Raw genomic sequence first — 19587 nt, 5'->3', positions numbered from 1 at the left:
TTTAACTAAGATACTTTAACTAAAATACTTTTACTAACATACTATATAACTTTAACTGACATATTTTAACTAAAATACTTTTACTAACATACATTACAACTTTAACTGCCATATTATAACTAGAAAACTTGAACAAACATTTTAACCAACATACTTTAACTAACACACTTTAACATACTTTACAACTTTAACTGACATATTTTAACTCGCAAACCTGAACAAACATATTTTAACTAACATACTTTAACTAACATACTTTAACTAAAATACTTTAACATACTTTACAACTTTGACTGACATATTTTAACTAGCAAACCTGAACAAACATATTAGAGCTAACATAATTCAACTAAAATACTTTAACTGACAAACTATGCAATTTTAACTGACATATTTTAACGAGCAAACTTGAACTAACATTTTAAGTAACATACTTTAACTAACATACTATACAACTTTAACTGACAAATTTTAACTAGCAAACTTGAACTAACATATTTTAACTAACATACTTTAACTAACATACTATACAACTTTAACTAACAAATGTTAACTAGCAAATTTGAACAAACATATTTTAGCTAATATACTTCAACTAACATACTATACAATTTTAACTGACATATTTTAACTAGCAAACTTGAACTAACATATTTTAACTAACATACTTTAAGTAAAATACTTTAACTAACATACTATACAATTTTACTGCCATATTTTAACTACCAAACATGAACTAACATATTTGAACTAACATACTTTAACAGACTTTACAACTTTAACTGGCATATTTTAACTAGCAAACCTGAACAAACATATTTTAGCTAACATACTTGAACTAAAATACTTGAACTAACATACTATACAATTTTAACTGATATATTTTAACTAGCAAACTTGAACTAACATATTTTAACTAACATACTTTAACTAAAATACTTTAACGAACATACTATACAACTTTAACTGTCATATTTTAAGTAGCAAACTTGAACTAACATATTTTAACTAACATACTTTAAGGAAAATACTTTAACTAACATACTATAAAATTTTACTGCCATATTTTAACTACCAAACTTTAACCAACATATTTTAACTAAAATACTTTAACAGACTTTACAACTTTAACTGACATATTTTAACTATCAAACCTGAACAAACATATTTTAGCTAACACACTTGAACTAAAATACTTGAACTAACATACTATACAATTTTAACTGACATATTTTAACTAGCAAACTTGAACTAACATATTTTAACTAACATACTGTAACTAAAATCATTTAACTAAAATACTTTAACGAACATACTATACAACTTTAACTGTCATATTTTAAGTAGCAAACTTGAACTAGCATATTTTAACTAACATACTTTAAGTAAAATACTTTAACTAACATACTATACAATTTTACTGCCATATTTTAACTACCAAACTTTAACCAACATATTTTAACTAGCATACTTTAACAGACTTTACAACTTTAACTGACATATTTTAACTATCAAACCTGAACAAACATATTTTAGCTAACATACTTGAACTAAAATACTTGAACTAACATACTATACAATTTTAACTGACATATTTTAACTAGCAAACTTGAACTAACATATTTTAACTAACATACTTTAACTAAAATCATTTAACTAGAATACTTTAACGAACATACTATACAACTTTAACTGTCATATTTTAAGTAGCAAACTTAAACTAACATATTTTAACTAACATACTTTAAGTAAAATACTTTAACTAACATACTATACAATTTTACTGCCATATTTTAACTACCAAACTTGAACTAACACTTTAACTAAAATACTTTAACATACTATACAATTTTAACTGACTTATTTTAACTAACATACTTTAACTAAAATACTTTAACATACTATACAATTGTAACTGACCGATTTTAACTAGCAAACTTGAACTAACATACTTTAACTAAAGTCCACACATTTTTGTTTTTTGTTTGCGTTGACCTTTACAGTATACACCACCACACCACAGGGTTAGAAAGAAATCATATCAATAAATAAATCAGCTGGTGATTGAAGTGTAGACTTTCAACTTGAATTTACACCCCAGAAAATATAACCACTATTAATTTGAAGCAAATAAAGCCCCTTGACATCATTAAATTAGAAGTTTTACACAAGATTGATATATTTACAAGATTATTTACAATAGTGATGTGCGATACCACTGATTTTCTCTCCGATACAGAGTAAAATTCAGCCTGATATCGGCGATACCAATTCGATACCAATACTTTTTGCAAATATACCTAATGTGGCTGCTAAAATAAAATAAAAAGTTATGTGTTTTCAAATTATAACATTAAAAACAACAGTAAACATTTGACATGTTTAAGGTAATAATTGATGATAATATACTTAATCAACGTTTTGTCTTTAAATATGTATTATATCTGTTTTCAGCATTTTTTTAATTTATTAAAAGTTTAGACACCAATCTAAAATGTTAGAAGCTCACACAATCAGAATAAAATATACTTAAAATTTAAACAAAGTTTAGTTAGTTAGTTAATTAAAAATGAAATAATACTAACTTATAAAGTAATTAATTTGGAGGATTGCAACAACAGTAATAAATGCGGTCAAATTTTTAAATGAACATTAATATTTTTGTGCAGGCATACTTTTATACACACTAGGTTATGCAGTTACACAATCATTGTATTATTTTTATTATATTCTTACATTAGAAAAAAAACAGTTAAACTGTCAGAAAAAGGTAAAAAAAAATCGGAATGTAATGAGAAAAAGCTGAAATGGTATTATTAATAATTAATAATAATTTACTTAGTCACCAAGCTGGCACAATATCTCTTTTTAGCCTTTTTATTTTAAATAAAAAAATATCAAAATGGCCCCCGCATACTTGTATCAAAAGTATCGATATTTTGATTTGAGAATCGATATTAAAACATAAAGATCTGGTATCGCACATCACTGATTTATGTCAGTGGAAACACTGAATACATCATGTCGTTTCTAAACGGTAAATCCCATAGAACTTCTGGTTTTAAAGCTGAAACTCAACACTTCAGTCACATACTGCTCATTATTTTTTTTTAGAGACATATATATTTCTAATTCATTGTCATCAATGTTTATACTGTGAAGGCAAAATCATTAAAAAAAATGTCACTCTCCAATTACTTCTAGACCTTAGTGTAGAAATGTTTACAACAACAATATTGATGGCAAAGGAACCTCGACTTACCAACTCAACTGGTACTTGAACAGTGTTCGTAAATATAGTGAAGCAAAGTCCTCCATAAGAAACAATGTAAATATGAATAATTGGTTCCAGACTCGACAAAAGTCCATATTTTAGTGAAGGTTTGTACACTTTGACACAATATAAAGTGCTATACAGTACTGTATATCAAACTAACAAACCAAGGAGGTGATGGATCAACTTTCTCTTTATCAACAAGACAAAACAAAAACAGCAAGCTGAACTGCCAACAGGTCTCTTTGGTGCCTGATGGACCCATTGCATTTTGTGGCTTTTAATGCCTCACAATCAAACACTTTTATGTTAAAATACTGAACAGATGTTTACCTTATCCCAATAAACATCTGTTCAGTATTTTAACATAAAAGTGTTTGATTGTGAGGCATTAAAAGCCACAAAATGCAACGGGTCCATCAGACCCACAAACGCTGGCTGAGTAACAACAATATGAACATTAGTAACAACAATATGAACATTACACAAGGGTTAAAGTAGTGACGGTAGGTGTACATGTCACGGACGGTCGGGGAAGTGAGCCTTTAAACTCAATTTGCTTCCCACTTCAGCGGCCGTATTGTTTTCACATCTCTAATCATCCGTGGGTTCCTAGAGAGAAGCCGTCATTGCCATCACCATCTTGGATGACGAGCATGCGGAGGCTTTGGAGGACTTCAGAGTGACTTTACTGCGTGTGATCGGTGGTGCTCGACTTGGAGATGTCACCTCTGTGACCGTCAGCATCCCAGCCAACGATTCACCTCTCGGACGCTTTGGATTTCAGCAGTTGGAGGTGATTAGGCAATAAACACCTGCTGTCTATTGTAGTTTCAGGGCAGGGGGGAGTCCAAACCCTTTCCACCAAGGGCCGCATACTGAAAAGTCAATGGTTTAGTTTTAAAACCAATACAATTAATTGTCTTTTTAACCCTTAGTGCTCCCTTCAAGTTTGGGAAATGTAAAAATCTGTGGACCAGAAAGGGTCTCAGTCATAAAAGTTTTAAAAGTAATTCATATGTTATTTTTGTTATTTTTATTTTTTCCTTCAACGCTCAGATCGCTAGATTAACTACACATCCGTTGATATAAACTTAGATTTTTTTTTGTTTTGTTTTGTGCCCTTTTTGTCAAAACACACTTTTTGTTTTATGGCAAAAACACAAAATATACAATATTGCCAGTGGAATATTTGATGTGAAGTAATTGGAGATTTAAAAAAAATCATTGATTTTGATTTAATAACATTTTTTGAGCAACAAGGTTTTTCAATAACATTACACTAAAGGTCTTGGGGACCCAAAATGGCCCCGCTCATAAAAGTGTTAAGAATAAGTCATATATTTTTTCTTTACTTTCAGTGCTTGAGTCTCTACAACAGGGGTTGGGAACCTTATTGGCTGAGAGAGCCATGAAAGCCAAATATTTTAAAATGTATTTTCGTGAGAGCCATATAATATTTTTTTTTAACACTGAATACAACTAAATACGTGCATTTTTAAGTAAGACCAACATTTTTAGAGTATAATAAGTCTCTCATTCTTTTTAATAACATTGTTATTCTGAAGCTAACCAATAATAAATAAAATACTTCTTACCATTAATGCGACTTCTTGAACAGGTGCGGTAGGAAACGGATGGATGGATTAAAATGCATGAGAATGTTTTATATTTTGAATGTGATTTTTAACACTGTGATTATCAGCGTAATTATTCAGTACTTATCCTGTTAAGCAATGTCAGCTAAGATTTATCTGAGAGCCAGATGCAGTCATCAAAAGAGCCACATCTGGCTCGAGAGCCATAGGTTCCCTACCCCTGCTCTACATCAACTTCCGATCTATCCATCTGTTATAAGTTTTTATTTTTATTATTTTAAATTTGTTTTATGCTCTTTGTCAAAGAAACCCTAGGTTGTAATATTTGTTTTAATTTTAAAACCAATACAATATATAGAGGGTAAAAGTTTGGACACACCTTCTCATTTCAATGTGTTTTCTTTACTTTCATGACTATTTACATTGTAGATTGTCACTGAAGGCATCAAAACTATGACACCTGTGAAGTGAAAACCATTTCAGGTGACTACCTCTTGAAGCTCATCGAGAGAATGCCAAGAGTGTGCAAAACAGTAATCAGAGCAAAGGGTGGCTATTTTGAAGAAACTAGAATATAAAACATGTTTTCAGTTATTTCACCTTTTTTTTGTTAAGTACATATATATATACACCCTCTCATTCAATGCGTTTTATTTATTTTGATGACTATTTACATTGTAGATTGTCACTGAAGGCATCAAAACTATGAATGAACACATGTGGAGTTATATATATATACAGTATATATATATATTTTTTTAACCTTTACTTACCCAGGAAAGTCCCTTAAGAACCTCTTTTTCAAGGGAGTCCTGCACCTCGGACACCCTTGTCACATTAAACATTGTACCTTTCGTCCGTTTGTAGGTTCTCGTTCGTGAGCCAGAGTCTGTTGACGATCCAGCTGCTGACGCGCGACTGGCAGTGTTGCGCAGCGGAGGGGGCGAGGGGGCAGTGACCTTGGTGTGGCAGCTGGATGGCCGAGCTGTGAATGACCTTTCGCCTCTCAACGGGACCCTCGACTTCACTGAGGTACGACCTGATTTCCCCAGCTACATTAAAGCCACACAACAAAAACACAAGGTCAAATATTTACTTTTGTGTTTTCATTTCATTGACTAAATATGCACAAAAATGTTTGTAATCAACGACTTTGGCAACAGCCGGCGCAACTTTCTTCTCATTCGTTGTGGTAGCGTCACCGTGCATTAAAGCCGAGCATCCATTGACTTCAATGGGGGAGCATAGAGTGGGTTTTTCCACCGCAGAGAAACGAGACAGCGTCTCTGGAAGTGTATGGAAAGTGGGCGTGGCCTTGACTTCCGCAAGATGCTTGGATGATTTGTCTGAGGCTGAATCCCTTTTTGATTGACACAGGAAGAGCATTTTTCAGGTTTAAGTTAAAGTTAAAGGCCTACTGAAACCCACTACTACCGACCACGCAGTCTGATGGTTTATATATCAATGATGAAATCTTAACATTGCAACACATGCCAATACAGCCGTGTTAACTTATAAAGTGCAATTTTAAATTTCCTGCGAAACTTCCGGTTGAAAACGTCTAGGTATGATGACGTATGCGCGTGACGTCCATGGTTGAAACGGAAGTATTGGGACGCCATTGTATCCAATACAAAAAGCTCAGTTTTCATCGCAAAATTCCACAGTATTCTAGACATCTGTGTTGGTGAATCTTTTGCAATTTGTTTAATGAACAATGGAGACTGCAAAGAAGAAAGCTGTAGATGCGATCGGTGTATTAGCGTCTGGCTACAGCAACACAATCAGGAGGACTTTGACTTGGATAGCAGACACGCTATCCGACGCTAGCCGCCGATCGCATCGATGATCGGGTGAAGTCCTTCGTCGCTCCGTCGATCGCTGGAACGCAGGTGAGCTTCGGTGTTGATGAGCAGATGAGGGTTGGCGTAGGTGGAGAGCTAATGTTTTTATCATAGCTCTGTCGAGGTCCGTAGCTAAGTTAGATTCAATGGCATCGTTAGCAACAGCATTGTTAAGCTTCGCCAGGCTGGAAAGCATTAACCGTGTAGTTTCAGCAGTGACGTGCGGTGAGGTTCATGGCTGGTGAGGCACTGACTTCATCACAGTCAGATTTACAAACATATGAACCCTAAAGAGTATCTTATTCACCATTTAATTGGCAGCAGTTAACGGGTTATGTTTAAAAGCTCATACCAGCATTCTTCCCTGCTTGGCACTCAGCATCAAGGGTTGGAATTGGGGGTTAAATCACCAAAAATGATTCCCGGGCGTGGCGCCACTGCTGCCCACTGCTCCCCTCACCTCCCAGGGGGTGAACAAGGGGATGCGTCAAATGCAGACGACAAATTTCATTACACCTAGTGTGTGTGTGACAATCATTGGTACTTTAACTTAACTTTAACTTTACACATACAAACTGTAGCACACAAAAAAGCACATTTAATAAAAAAAACTTTATTATGGTCTTACCTTTACTTATAAATTAAGTCCATGCGCCGCAACTAAAGCCCTCACTTAAACTTTCCACGTGCAAGATTGAATCTATTTAAAAAAGTGTAACCGAGGGTTTATAAATGTGGCCTATACTGTATGAAACTACAAAATAACAAACACGGAGGCTCCAGTTTACACGAGGACCACTTTATTTACCTTCTTTCAAAAACCTCCGCTCCACTCCATGTCATCACTTCCGCTCTTAGCGCCTTCAAAATAAGAGCTCAAGGCAACAGCGCATAACAGGAACTTAACATCACAAAGAGGAAAGCCCATGAAAATAGGTTACAAAAGTTATTTAATAAGAAGCCAAAAATTGCAAAAACAATAATGTTCGTGTTGGAGGAGTTGTGAATTAGATACACCTGCAGTCTGCAGGTGTACCTAATGTTGTGGCCCTGCAGTCATTCACAACTCCTCCAACACCAACATTATTGTTTTTGCACTATTTGGCTTCTTATGAAATAACTTTTTTAAATAGATTCAATCTTGCACGTGGAAAGTTTAAGTGTGGGCTTTAGTTGATATAACAATTCTACGGCGGGGGTGCAGGAGGCGAGCCTCAGCCAGTGCGTCTTTTGCAGCCGTTTTATGATCGCTCAGCACAAGAAATACTTTACACACATACAGTTGTTGACAAAATACACTGTACATTATATACCTCAGCTAACTAAACTATGGAAATGTATAATATAGTTCATATAGCAATACGGTCTCACTGCACAGCAGGCCAGCAGTTAGCCGAGTCCGGAATCCATGTTGAGGCACTGAGTGACGTGCCTCAACTGGCTGCTGATCACCGCACCGTCTCTTCTCAGTATTTGAACGGCAAATGTGAAAATTCAGCGATTTTGAATAAAAATAATCTAAAACTGGTGAAGTTAAATGGAAAATAACTTTATAGTATAATCACTGGATACATATAACAATTTTTTTTTTTTTTTTTCTTTTTACATTTTTTTTCTTTCCATGATGGCAGGTGAGGCCCCGCCTCTAGTGACTGCACGTCACCGAGTTTCAGGTCCATGGTTTAATAGTATTGTTGATTTTCTGTCTATCCTTCCAGTCAGGGGTTTATTTATTTTGTTTCTATCTGCAGTTAAGCCCGATGCTATCACGTTAACTCCGTAGCTAAAGTGCTTCACCGATGTATTGTCGTGGAGATAAAAGTCACTGTGAATGTCCATTTCGTGTTCTCGACTCTCATTTTCAAGAGGATATAGTATCCGAGGTGGTTTAAAATACAAATCCGTGATCCACAATAGAAAAAGGAGAGAGTGTGGAATCCAATGAGCCTTTGTACCTAAGTTACGGTCAGAGCGAAAAAAGATGCGTCCTGCACTGCACTCTAATACTTCACTCTCACGTTCCTCATCCACGAATCTTTCATCCTGGCTCAAATGACTGGGGTAATTGTCGCTTTCTCGGTCCCAATCGCTCTCGCTGCTAGTGTAAACAATGGGGAAATGTGAGGAGACTTTCAACTTGTGACGTCACGCTACTTCCGGTACAGGCAATGCTTTTTTTTATCAGCGACCAAAAGTTGCGAACTTTATCGTCGTTGTTCTATACTAAATCCTTTCAGCAAAAATATGGCAATATCGCAAAATGATCAAGTATGACACATAGAATGGATCTGCTATCCCCGTTTAAATAAAAAATAAAAAAAATTCAGTAGGCCTTTAAAATACCACTGATAGTCACACACACACTAGGTGTGGTAAAATTACCCTCTGCATTTGACCTATCCCCTTGTTCCACCCCCTGGGAGGTGAGGGGAGCAGTGGGCAGCAGCGGTGGTTGCGCTCGGGAATCATTTTGGTGATTTAGCCACCAATTCCAACACTTGATGCTGAGTGCCATGCAGGGAGTTAATGGGTCCCATTTTTATAGTCTTTGGTATGACTCGGCCGGAGTTTGAACTCACGACCAACGTTAACTCTAAGGTTGCAGGCGCAAATATATGCTGCGCACCAAATCAAATCCCATCTGAATTCTAAACAAAATAAACACATAATTTATTCTGTGTAATTTTGCAATGCAACAAGCGGCCCTAACGATGTTAGTCAACACCGTTCAATTGAACACCGTTCAATTATTGTAACGTCTATCGAGATGCTTCGAGGACAGGAATTATATCGATCACTTTATTGAGCAAAACTGTTTATATTGGGCCATAACCACACCAAAAACATGAGTAAAAAACTTCTATCTCGAAAAACTAGTCATTTTCTGCCGTACAAACCAGGCCAAAACCAACTTGTCATCTGTCACCAACACGCATACCACTACGCCAGTGGTGCGTTTATGGCCACACAAAACTCAAACACCACACAAGGTTACACTATGACTCCTCAGTCATACGTGTGCTTATTCTACTGTCATTTATTATTAATGTTAATTTATTGATATTAATCATGGAATGCTGTTGCTAGAGGAAGTTACAGGGATGCACACTTCATCCTATGCTTACATTTCATTGTGCAACATGAGGATGTTTAAGGGCAACTAAATGTGATCTCTGAAAGGGGTACAATTGATTTCCAAAGCAGGACCCCCACCCAGACATATTGTACATTCCTAATCCATAGCTTATGAAAAACAAGATTTATTTTATTTTCATTACAAGTGGGCCAAATCACTAATATTACAAAATAATCTCATGAAAATGACTCCTCTCATTTGAGTGTTATAATAAAAGATTGGTTTGAGACAGGTGTGCTGCTGGTATTGCCACGTGTGATGTTGCTCACATGTGCTCCACTGAATGCTCAGGGAGTTTTTGTGTTTGCTCACACACATGAACAATTAGAGGGAACATTGCTCACGACCTACAGGGCGGACACTCTAACCACAAGGCCACTTTTTTTCCCCTTGTCCCGTGTTGATATGGATCATTTTACAATCCTTTAAGTGAAGTTTTTGTTGTGAAATCTAACATCTTTATGTATTCGATCTGTTCTTGGAGACTGTGTCTGCGGTTAAAATTGATTTGGGGCGGTATAGCTCGGTTGGTAGAGCGGCAGTGCCAGCAACTTGAGGGTTGCAGGTTCAATCCCCGCTTCCGCCATCCTAGTCACTGCCGTTGTGTCCTTGGGCAAGACACTTTACCCACCTGCTCCCAGTGCCACCCACACTGGTTTAAATGTAACTTAGATATTGGGTTTCACTATGTAAAGCGCTTTGAGTCACTAGAGAAAAGCGCTATATAAATATAATTCACTTCACTTCACTAAAAGAGTAGCTGAAAGTGAGCTTCCCCTACTTGAAAGACCAGCAGCGCTGCTCTACAGTATGGCATGGCGCGCACTTTACACCTACAATATAATGATAAACATTTTGTAAAAAGGGATATTTCTCGGTCAGTACCCGAATATAAGACGTGCAAGTATTTTTCGCGCGAGAAAAAGCTTTTTGAGATTTCTTTGGTGGCGCCAAGTGATTTATTCCCAAGTGAATCAGTGCTATAAGGAGCCATATTGTCAGTTATAAGGTAATAATGATCAATTAAGCAGAGAGGGTTTTTTTCCTTTTCTAGTCCAAAGCTTAGCGCTGAAAATTTAATTTGCTTATTTTTCTTTTGATTTTGTCTTTAAAAAAATTTTTTTTAAAAGAGGTATATACATACATTACATATATATACAGTATAGGCCAAAAGTTTGGACACACCTTCTCATTCAATGCATTTTCTTTATTTTCATGACTATTTACATTGTAGATTGTCACTGAAGCCATCAAAACTATGAATGAACACATGTGGAGTTATGTACTTAACAAAAAAACATTAAATAACTGAAAACATGTTTTACATTCTAGTTTCCTCAAAATAGCCACCCTTTGCTCTGATTACTGCTTTGCACACTCTTGGCATTCTCTCGATGGGCTTCAAGAGGTAGTCACCTGAAATGGTTTTCACTTAACAGGTGTTTGCAAGACATTGCAAAAAAGTTGGCACAGGGGCATTGTTACCACTGTCTTACATGGCCTTTCCTTTTAACAACACTCAGTAAACATTTGGGAACTGAGGAGACCAATTTTTTAAGCTTTTCAGGTGGAATTCTTTCCCATTCTTGCTTGATGTACAGCGTAAGTTGTTCAACAGGCCGGGTCTCTTTTGTGGTATTTTAGGCTTCATAATGCGCCACACATATTCAATGGGAGACAGGTCTGGACTACAGGCAGGCCAGTCTCGTACTCTTTTACTTCAAAGCCATGCAGTTGTAACACATGGCTAGGCATTGTCTTGCTGAAATAAGCAGGGGCGTCCATGATAACGTTGCTTGGATGGCAACATATGTTGCTCCAAAACCTGTATGTACCTTTCAGCATTAATGGCGCCTTCACAGATGTGTAAGTTACCCATGTCTTGGGCACTAATACACCCCTATACCATCACAGATGCTGGCTTTTCAACTTTGCGCCTATAACAGTCCGTATGGTTCTTTTCCTCTTTGGTCCGGAGGACACAACGTCCACAACTTCCAAAAACAATTTGAAATGTGGACTCGTCAGACCACAGAACACTTTTCCACTTCGCATCAGTCCGTCTTAGATGAGCTCGGGCCCAGCAAAGCCGGCGGCGTTTCTGGGTGTTGTTGATAAATGGCTTTCGCTTTGCATAGGAGAGTTATAACTTGCATTTACAGATGTAGCGACCAACTGTAGTTACTGACAGTGGTTTTCTGAAGTGCTCCTGAGCCCATGTGGTGATATCCTTTACACACTGATGTCGCTTTTTGAGGCAGTACCGCCTGAGGTCACGAGCATTCAATGCTATTTTTTTTTCAGAGTCTCTGAACCTTTTGATGATATTACGGACCGTAGATGGTGAAATCCCTAAATTCCTTGCAATAGCTGGTTAAGAAATGTTTTTCTTAAACTGTTCGACAATTTTCCCACACATTTGTTGACAAAGTGGTGACCCTCGCCCCATCCTTGTTTGTGAATGACTGAGCATTTCATGGAAGCTGCTTTTATACCCGATCATGGCCCCCACCTGTTCCCAATTAGCCTGTTCACCTGTCGGATGTTCCAAATAAGTGTTTGATGAGCATTCCTCAACTTTCTCAGTCTTTTTTGCCACTTGTGCCAGCTTTTTTGAAACATGTTGCAGGCATCAAATTCCAAATGAACTAATATTTGCAAAAAATTAACAAAGTTTACCAGCTCGAACTTTGAGTATCTTGTCTTTGCAGTCTATTCAATTGAATATACGTTGAAAATAATTTGCAAATCATTGTATTCTGTTTTTATTTATCATTTACACAATGTGCCAACTTCACTGGTTTTAGGTTTTGTATATAAAACGTTGATGGAGGTTTTTGAAGTTGTTTTAGAGGCTTTGAAGTCTACAACGGTGACTCATATTAGCCACATCTTTCAAGCATTTTTATCATCTTTAGAATCCTAAAAAAACAGACGTGTGTTCTTGTCCCTCATATTGATTGTGAACGACAAAAGTTCCGGCAAAATTAAAAACAAATAAGTGCAGTTCCCCTTTAAGGGTCTATCAATCCATCCAATCCATTTACTACTACTTGTCCCTCTCGGGGTACGGCGGTGGCTGGAGCCTTGACACAAATTCAATTGATGCGTTTTAGCGTCTGTTGGCATTTTATTTTTAGAAACGTTTGTTTTTTCACATAGAATGTATCTCCTTCATCAGACCTGGGCAAAATGCGGGCCGTTAAAAAGACTTTTAACATCAAAACTGCGCTGTTTTCAAATCACCATAAGTCTTACATTATAGAAAGTATTTAAATGGTTGGAATCCACACTTTTGATTGATATACGGGTCGTTACGATAATCTACGTCCCAGTCGCTCCAGGCAGACGAGGCACCAAGTAGTGTGGGCGGGGTTTGTTCACAGAGCAGCCAACCTGAAACGCGGGTGTGGAGGACAGACCCAGAAGCAGATTTTTACAACAAAAGTATGTGTATATACAGTGTGTATGTATATATATATATATATATATATATATATATATATATATAGATAGATATACCGTATTTTTCGGATTATAAATTGCAGTTTTTTTCATAGTTTGGCCGGGGGTGCAATTTATACTCTGGAGCGACTTATGTGTGAAATTATTAACACATTACCGTAAAATATCAAATACTATTATTTATCTCATTCACGTAAGTGACTAGACGCTAGAGATGCGCGGATAGGCAATTTATTTCATCCGCAACCGCGTCAGAAAGTCGTCAACCATCCGCCATCCACCCGATGTAACGTTTGATCAGAACTGCACCCGCCCGCCATCCGCCCGCACCCGCCCGAAGTTTTATTTACGGAGGCAATAATTGAGCATGGATTTCCAATCGCACTGGCTGATCACATGGGACAGTTAAATGTTTGTAATGCAACCTTTAAAAATCATTACGCGGTGATCGCGGTCCCAAAAATAAACTTTTCTTGCATGATAATGTCCAGAAAAATTCGCTTTATATTACTATAGAGTCCTTTTAACGAATGAGTTTGATGGTTTATCACAAACCTTAAATGAAAGAAGTCCTTTGTTCTCCTGCACCATGCATGCGCTTTGGCCTTGCTTCGTGTTTGGTGCGCAATCCTGTCGGCTGTATTTCACAGCACGACATACTGTTAAAAGTGTTTATACTATTTATGCTTTCAAGTCCAAGTTGAAGAAATCTTGTTAAATGTTGACAGCATAACTACCAAAATACAGAAGTATGTCCTTGATATTTTTGCAGTGCTATTTCTGTTGAAAAGTTCAAATGATTACATTAGAGATGTGATGTGCCACTTTTCAAGTGTCTGATGGCTTAAATTAATTGTCATTAATTTTTCATATTTTGAATTCTTTTGAAAGGCTTACAAAAAAACTACATTTGAATTGTAATTCCATGCTATTGACAGGACTATTAATTTTAATGAAGTTAGCTTACCATGTTTACAGTATGATAATTGTGATAGAAATGTGAATTTTAGGCACAGAATATTTTTACAATTGAACAAGGCAGTAGATTATACAAGCTTGGACAGAAAGTTAATAATGACACCAATTTTTTTTTTATGGAATTGTTTAGTACTGTTTTACCATTTGTTTACTGTAAAAAGTGTTTATACTGTTTATACTTTCAATTAACAAATTGAAGTCTTGTGAAAGGTTGACAGGATAACTGGCATTAACTGTCAAAATAATTTCAAACTATTGAAGTTAGCTTACAGAATAAACATGCCAATCAACCCATATGATTTTTGCTGTAATATTTTTGTTTTGAAAAGTCACTGTGACTGATAGAAAAGTGATGGTTTTAGCAACATTTTAACCTGTCTGAATGCTAATAATCATTTTGCGTCGGGGGGCGAAGCCCTGAACCCTCCACCAGGACTTTGTCCTGGACCTACCGGGGCCTGCGGCCCTTGGACACTGGCTACTAGGTTTTTCTGATTTCAAAAGTTGGCAGGTATGGTGAGGTTATAAAGCTTTTGCCTGTTAAAGAAAGGAGACTGATCCAATGCAGCACAGACTTTCGCGTGCCACGCTGTCACGACCCAGACGCACACCAGTGCGCAATCATATGGGAGCCGCGCTGAGCGCACCTCCAAGCGCGTCTCGCTGCCGGCAACGGCCAGGTATGGGCCCACGCTCCAGCGCCATCCATTTTCAGGGCTAGTTGATTCGGCAGGTGGGTTGTTACACACTCCTTAGCGGGTTCCGACTTCCATGGCCACCGTCCTGCTCTCTATATCAACCAGGGTGAGCCCCACCCCCTTCGTGAGCGCACTGCGTGCGGAGTGAGCCCTGTTACGCGCCCCCGGCAACAGGGGTGGCGGGCAGGTAAGTTGCGCGGGCGGAGCGCGCGGAGTGACCCATGTTACGAGCCCCCGGCCACGGGGGTGACGGGCAGGTAAGCTGCTTACCTGCTGCGCGTGACGCCGGCCGCGGCAAAGGCGGACGAGGCGGGGTGTCGGTGCGGTGGGCGCGGTGGTGACCCTGGACGTGCGTCGGGCCCTTCTCGCGGATCGCCTCAGCTACGGCTCCCGGTGAGGCCCTCTCGGGGGAAGGGGCCTCGGTCCCGGACCCCGCCGAGGCGTCCCTTCTCCGCTCCGTAAAAGTGTCCATCTCTTTTCTTTTTTTTTCTTCTGTTGTGGCATATGCAGCAGGTGCCTGCTCGTTTTTCGTATGTGGGTAACAACATTTAACTATGTATATATATTTCCGAATTGGTTTAACTGCCACCCGCAAAAAAAAAAAAACAAAAAAAAAAATCTAATTAATCCGCCCGACCCGACCCGCGCGCGGATAAAATCTTATTTTTTTTAATTTCATCCGCCCGATCCGCGGATAATCCGCGGACTCCGCGGTTGTGCCCGCAAACCGCGCATCTCTACTAGGCGCATATCAGCAATCGTCAAACACACGTCAACCAATAAAAATTTTGCTGGGGCGGGTCATGGCAGAAGTGCATTGTGAAAAAAAAGATGCTACTTGCTACTACTTCCGTACCTATGGAAATTGATCATTTCAACATTGGCGGTAACTTATAATAACTGAGAAGAGCTGAACAAAAATAGCACCGAAAAGGAAATCATATATTGCAGGTTACAAGCTGGAAGTAGTGAAATATGCAGCAGAAAACGGCAATCGAGCAGCAGAAAGACAGTTTGGAGTAAGTGAGGAACTTGTAAGGGACTGGCGAAAAATGTCCCCAAAAAATGCGACTTATACTCTAGTGCGACTTATATATGTTTTTTTTCTTCTTTATTATGCATTTTCGGCCGGTGCGACTATATACTATATATATATATATATATATATATATATATATATATATATATATATATATATATATTCCAGCCCACAGAAACTTTTTTTCTCTCAATGAGGCCCTAGAGTCAAAATATTTTTTAATTTTTTAAATGCCTGTAAAAAGTGGTACAGTACGTATCTCCTGCTTGTTTGAAAAATAGCTAAACCCCACAGGTAGGAGCATGAAGACACAAATGTGCAGTAAATGATCGAGTGGTGAAAGCCACGTAGACTTGCAAAACCTTCATGTAAATAAGGCGGTCTGCACTGATTATGTATAGCACGTGCAATTTTAGTAGATCGCACGCAACATGCACACTAACAGTACCGTATTTTTCGGGCTATAAGGCACACTTAAAATCCTTTCATTTTGTCAAAAATCGTCAGTGCGCCTTATAACCTGGTGCGCCTAATGTGCGGATTAATTCTGGTTGTGCTTACTGACTTAAAAAAAAATGTTTTGGTACATTCTGTAATGATAAGTGTGACCAGATGGTAGTCACACATAAGAGGTACGTGTGGACCGCAGATTGATGCCCCCTGTTCAATATGTGACGCTAGCAAGTACCCGTAAGCAAGCAAGACCAAAACTTTGATGTTTCGTTGAGAATATAAAACTTTACACACTGCGCACAAAAATTTTGAAAAAATGTTTTAGTACGACTTTGGTAGGCTACGAAACCGCACCGCTTGATCGATTGTCGGAGCATTGCGGCTACCGTAGTCAGGTGTACTGTGCTTATTATGGTGTGTGTTCAAGGACGCCAAAATGGCATCTATTAGGAGACATTATCAGGATTTTGTTTCGCAAAATTATGTAAAACCAACTTTTCTTACCTATTGATACCTGTCGATGTGTATTTGGGATCTGCATAAGTAGCCCCTGCATTGCAGGCCGCGCCGTAGTGATTAAACTCCTCCTTTTCCTCTGTCCTCTTGTTATGGGGCATTCATCCTCCGCTGTTGCCATTTCTAATACAAGGTAGCGTACAGTTCTAATTTATATCTGTCAGTAAACTCGCTATGGAAGCGCTAAAAACTACCGGTACAACAAAGATGACGGGGGGAAGACGCTGTGAAAGTGGAGCCGCGTAAATAAGAGCGCCCACAAAAAGGCACATCTTGAAGAGACGGTTAGAAAGCGGCTTGAAGATGGTCTGTAACACATCATCTATGCAATATTTTGACAAAGAACCAGCATTACATGTTATGTAGTCCACAAGGAAGTCATAATATGACCCCTTTATTGTGCCTTATGTATGGACCTGCTCATCGACAGCGCACTTTATGGTCTGAACTAGGGTTGTACGGTATACCGGTATTAGTATAGTACCACGGTACAAATGAATCATTTTCGGTACTATACCGCCTCTGAAAAGTACCGGTCCGCCACCCCCCGCTCCATTGTCGTCACGTCCTGTCATTGCTGGTTTACGAGCAGAGGAGCATGTTCGGCAGCGCAAAATCACAGAGTACTTACAAGCAGACACGGTGTGTAGACAGAAAAAAAAGAATTGACACATTTTGGCTTAAAAACTAAAGATAAAGATGAAGTTATAACACTGAAACGCCCTCAGGAAGAGGTGCTTTAAGACATGGCTAGCTAGCTAGCGGCTAAAGTCCAGCCCCAGTCGTCAGTGTTTTAGCTACTTCTAAATCACTAATACTCGTCTCCATGGCGACAAATAATGTACGTTTCTCACAAGTATCATCCCTGCAGGACGAGGAATAGCTTAACATGCTTCACTACACACCGTAGCTCACCGGCGTCACAATGTAAACAAACACCATTGGTGGATCTACACCTAACATCCACTGTAATGATATCAAGTACTGGAGTGTATCTAGTCGATACTACTAAGATTACATCGATACTTTTTGGCATCACAACATCTTCTTTGATTTTTTTTAAGTTTATATTATGTTTATAAACTCAGGAAATACGTCCCTGGACACATGAGAACTTTGAATATGACCAATGTATGATCCTGTAACTACTTGGTATCGGATTGACACCCAAATTTGTGGTATCATCCAAAACTAACGTAAAGTATCAAACAACAGAAGAATGAGTGATTATTACATTTTAACAGAAGTGTAGATAGAACATGTTAAAAGAGAATGTAAGCAGATATTAACGGTAAATAAACAAGTAGATTAATAATTCATTTTCTACCACTTGTTCTTCATAATGTTGACAAAATAATAGAATGATAAATGACACAATATGTTACTGCATATGTCAGCAGCTAAATTAGGAGCCTTTGTTTGTTTACTTACTACTAAAAGACAAGTTGTCTTGTATGATCACTATTTTATTTAAGGACAAACTTGCAATAAGAAACATATGTTTATGTACCCTAAGATTTTTTTTTTTAATAAAGCCAATAATGCCATTTTTGTGGTCCCCTTTATTTAGAAAAGTATCAAAATAATTTTGATACCGGTACCCGTACCAAAATATTGGTATCGGGACAACACTAGTCTGAACATTACAGTACACACAATTTTACACATATCACACGCTATTAAGCGTGTGATACGTGGATCTCCGTAGGTCAGGCCCTACAGTACATACAAACCCCGTTTCCGTATGAGTTGGGAAATTGTGTTAGATGTAAATATAAACGGAATACAATGATTTGCAAATCCTTTTCAACCCATATTCAATTGAATGCACTACAAAGACAAGATATTTGATGTTCAAACTCATAAACTTTTTTTTTTTTTGCAAATAAAAATTAACTTAGAATTTCATGGCTGCAACACGTGCCAAAGTAGTTGGGAAAGGGCATGTTCACCACTGTGTTACATGGCCTTTCCTTTTAACAACACTCAGTAAACGTTTGGGAACTGAGGAGACACATTTTTGAAGCTTCTCAGGTGAAATTCTTTCCCATTCTTGCTTGATGTACAGCTTAAGTTGTTCAACAGTCCGGGGGTCTTCGTTGTGGTATTTTAGACTTCATAATGCGCCACACATTTTCAATGGGAGACAGGTCTGGACTACAGGCAGGCCAGTCTAGTACCTGCACTCTCTTACTATGAAGCCACGTTGATGTAACACGTGGCTTGGCATTGTCTTGCTGAAATAAGCAGGGGCGTCCATGGTAACGTTGCTTGGATGGCAACATATGTTGCTTCAAAACCTGTATGTACCTTTCAGCATTAATGGCGCCTTCACAGATGTGTAAGTTGCCCACGTCTTGGGCTCTAATACACACCCATACCATGATGCTGGATTTTCAACTTTGCGCCTATAACAATCCGGATGGTTCTTTTCCTCTTTGGTCCGGAGGACACGACATCCACAGTTTCCAAAAACAATTTGAAATGTGGACTCGTCAGATCACAGAACACTTTTCCACTTTGTATCAGTCCATCTTAGATGAGCTCAGGCCCAGCAAAGCCGATGGCGTTTCTGGGTGTTGTTGA

The 19587-nt window shown here is 38.0% G+C and overlaps 1 protein-coding gene across 1 annotated transcript in view; it reads left to right on the top strand.

Annotated features, from left to right (window-relative positions):
- Positions 1-19587, top strand: part of adgrv1 (adhesion G protein-coupled receptor V1) — a 513902-nt gene that overhangs the window by 250215 nt on the left and 244100 nt on the right. The window contains exons 61-62 of the mRNA XM_061980535.1: positions 3891-4070; positions 5740-5904. Coding sequence (XP_061836519.1) covers positions 3891-4070; positions 5740-5904 — 345 coding nt within the window. The remainder of the gene's footprint in view (positions 1-3890; positions 4071-5739; positions 5905-19587) is intronic.

The sequence above is a fragment of the Nerophis lumbriciformis genome, linkage group LG20 (assembly GCF_033978685.3).
Source record: "Nerophis lumbriciformis linkage group LG20, RoL_Nlum_v2.1, whole genome shotgun sequence".
NCBI lineage: Eukaryota > Metazoa > Chordata > Actinopteri > Syngnathiformes > Syngnathidae > Nerophis > Nerophis lumbriciformis.
The sequence above is the reverse complement of the archived record's forward strand: the minus strand, read 5'-3'. Positions and strand labels throughout refer to the sequence as shown.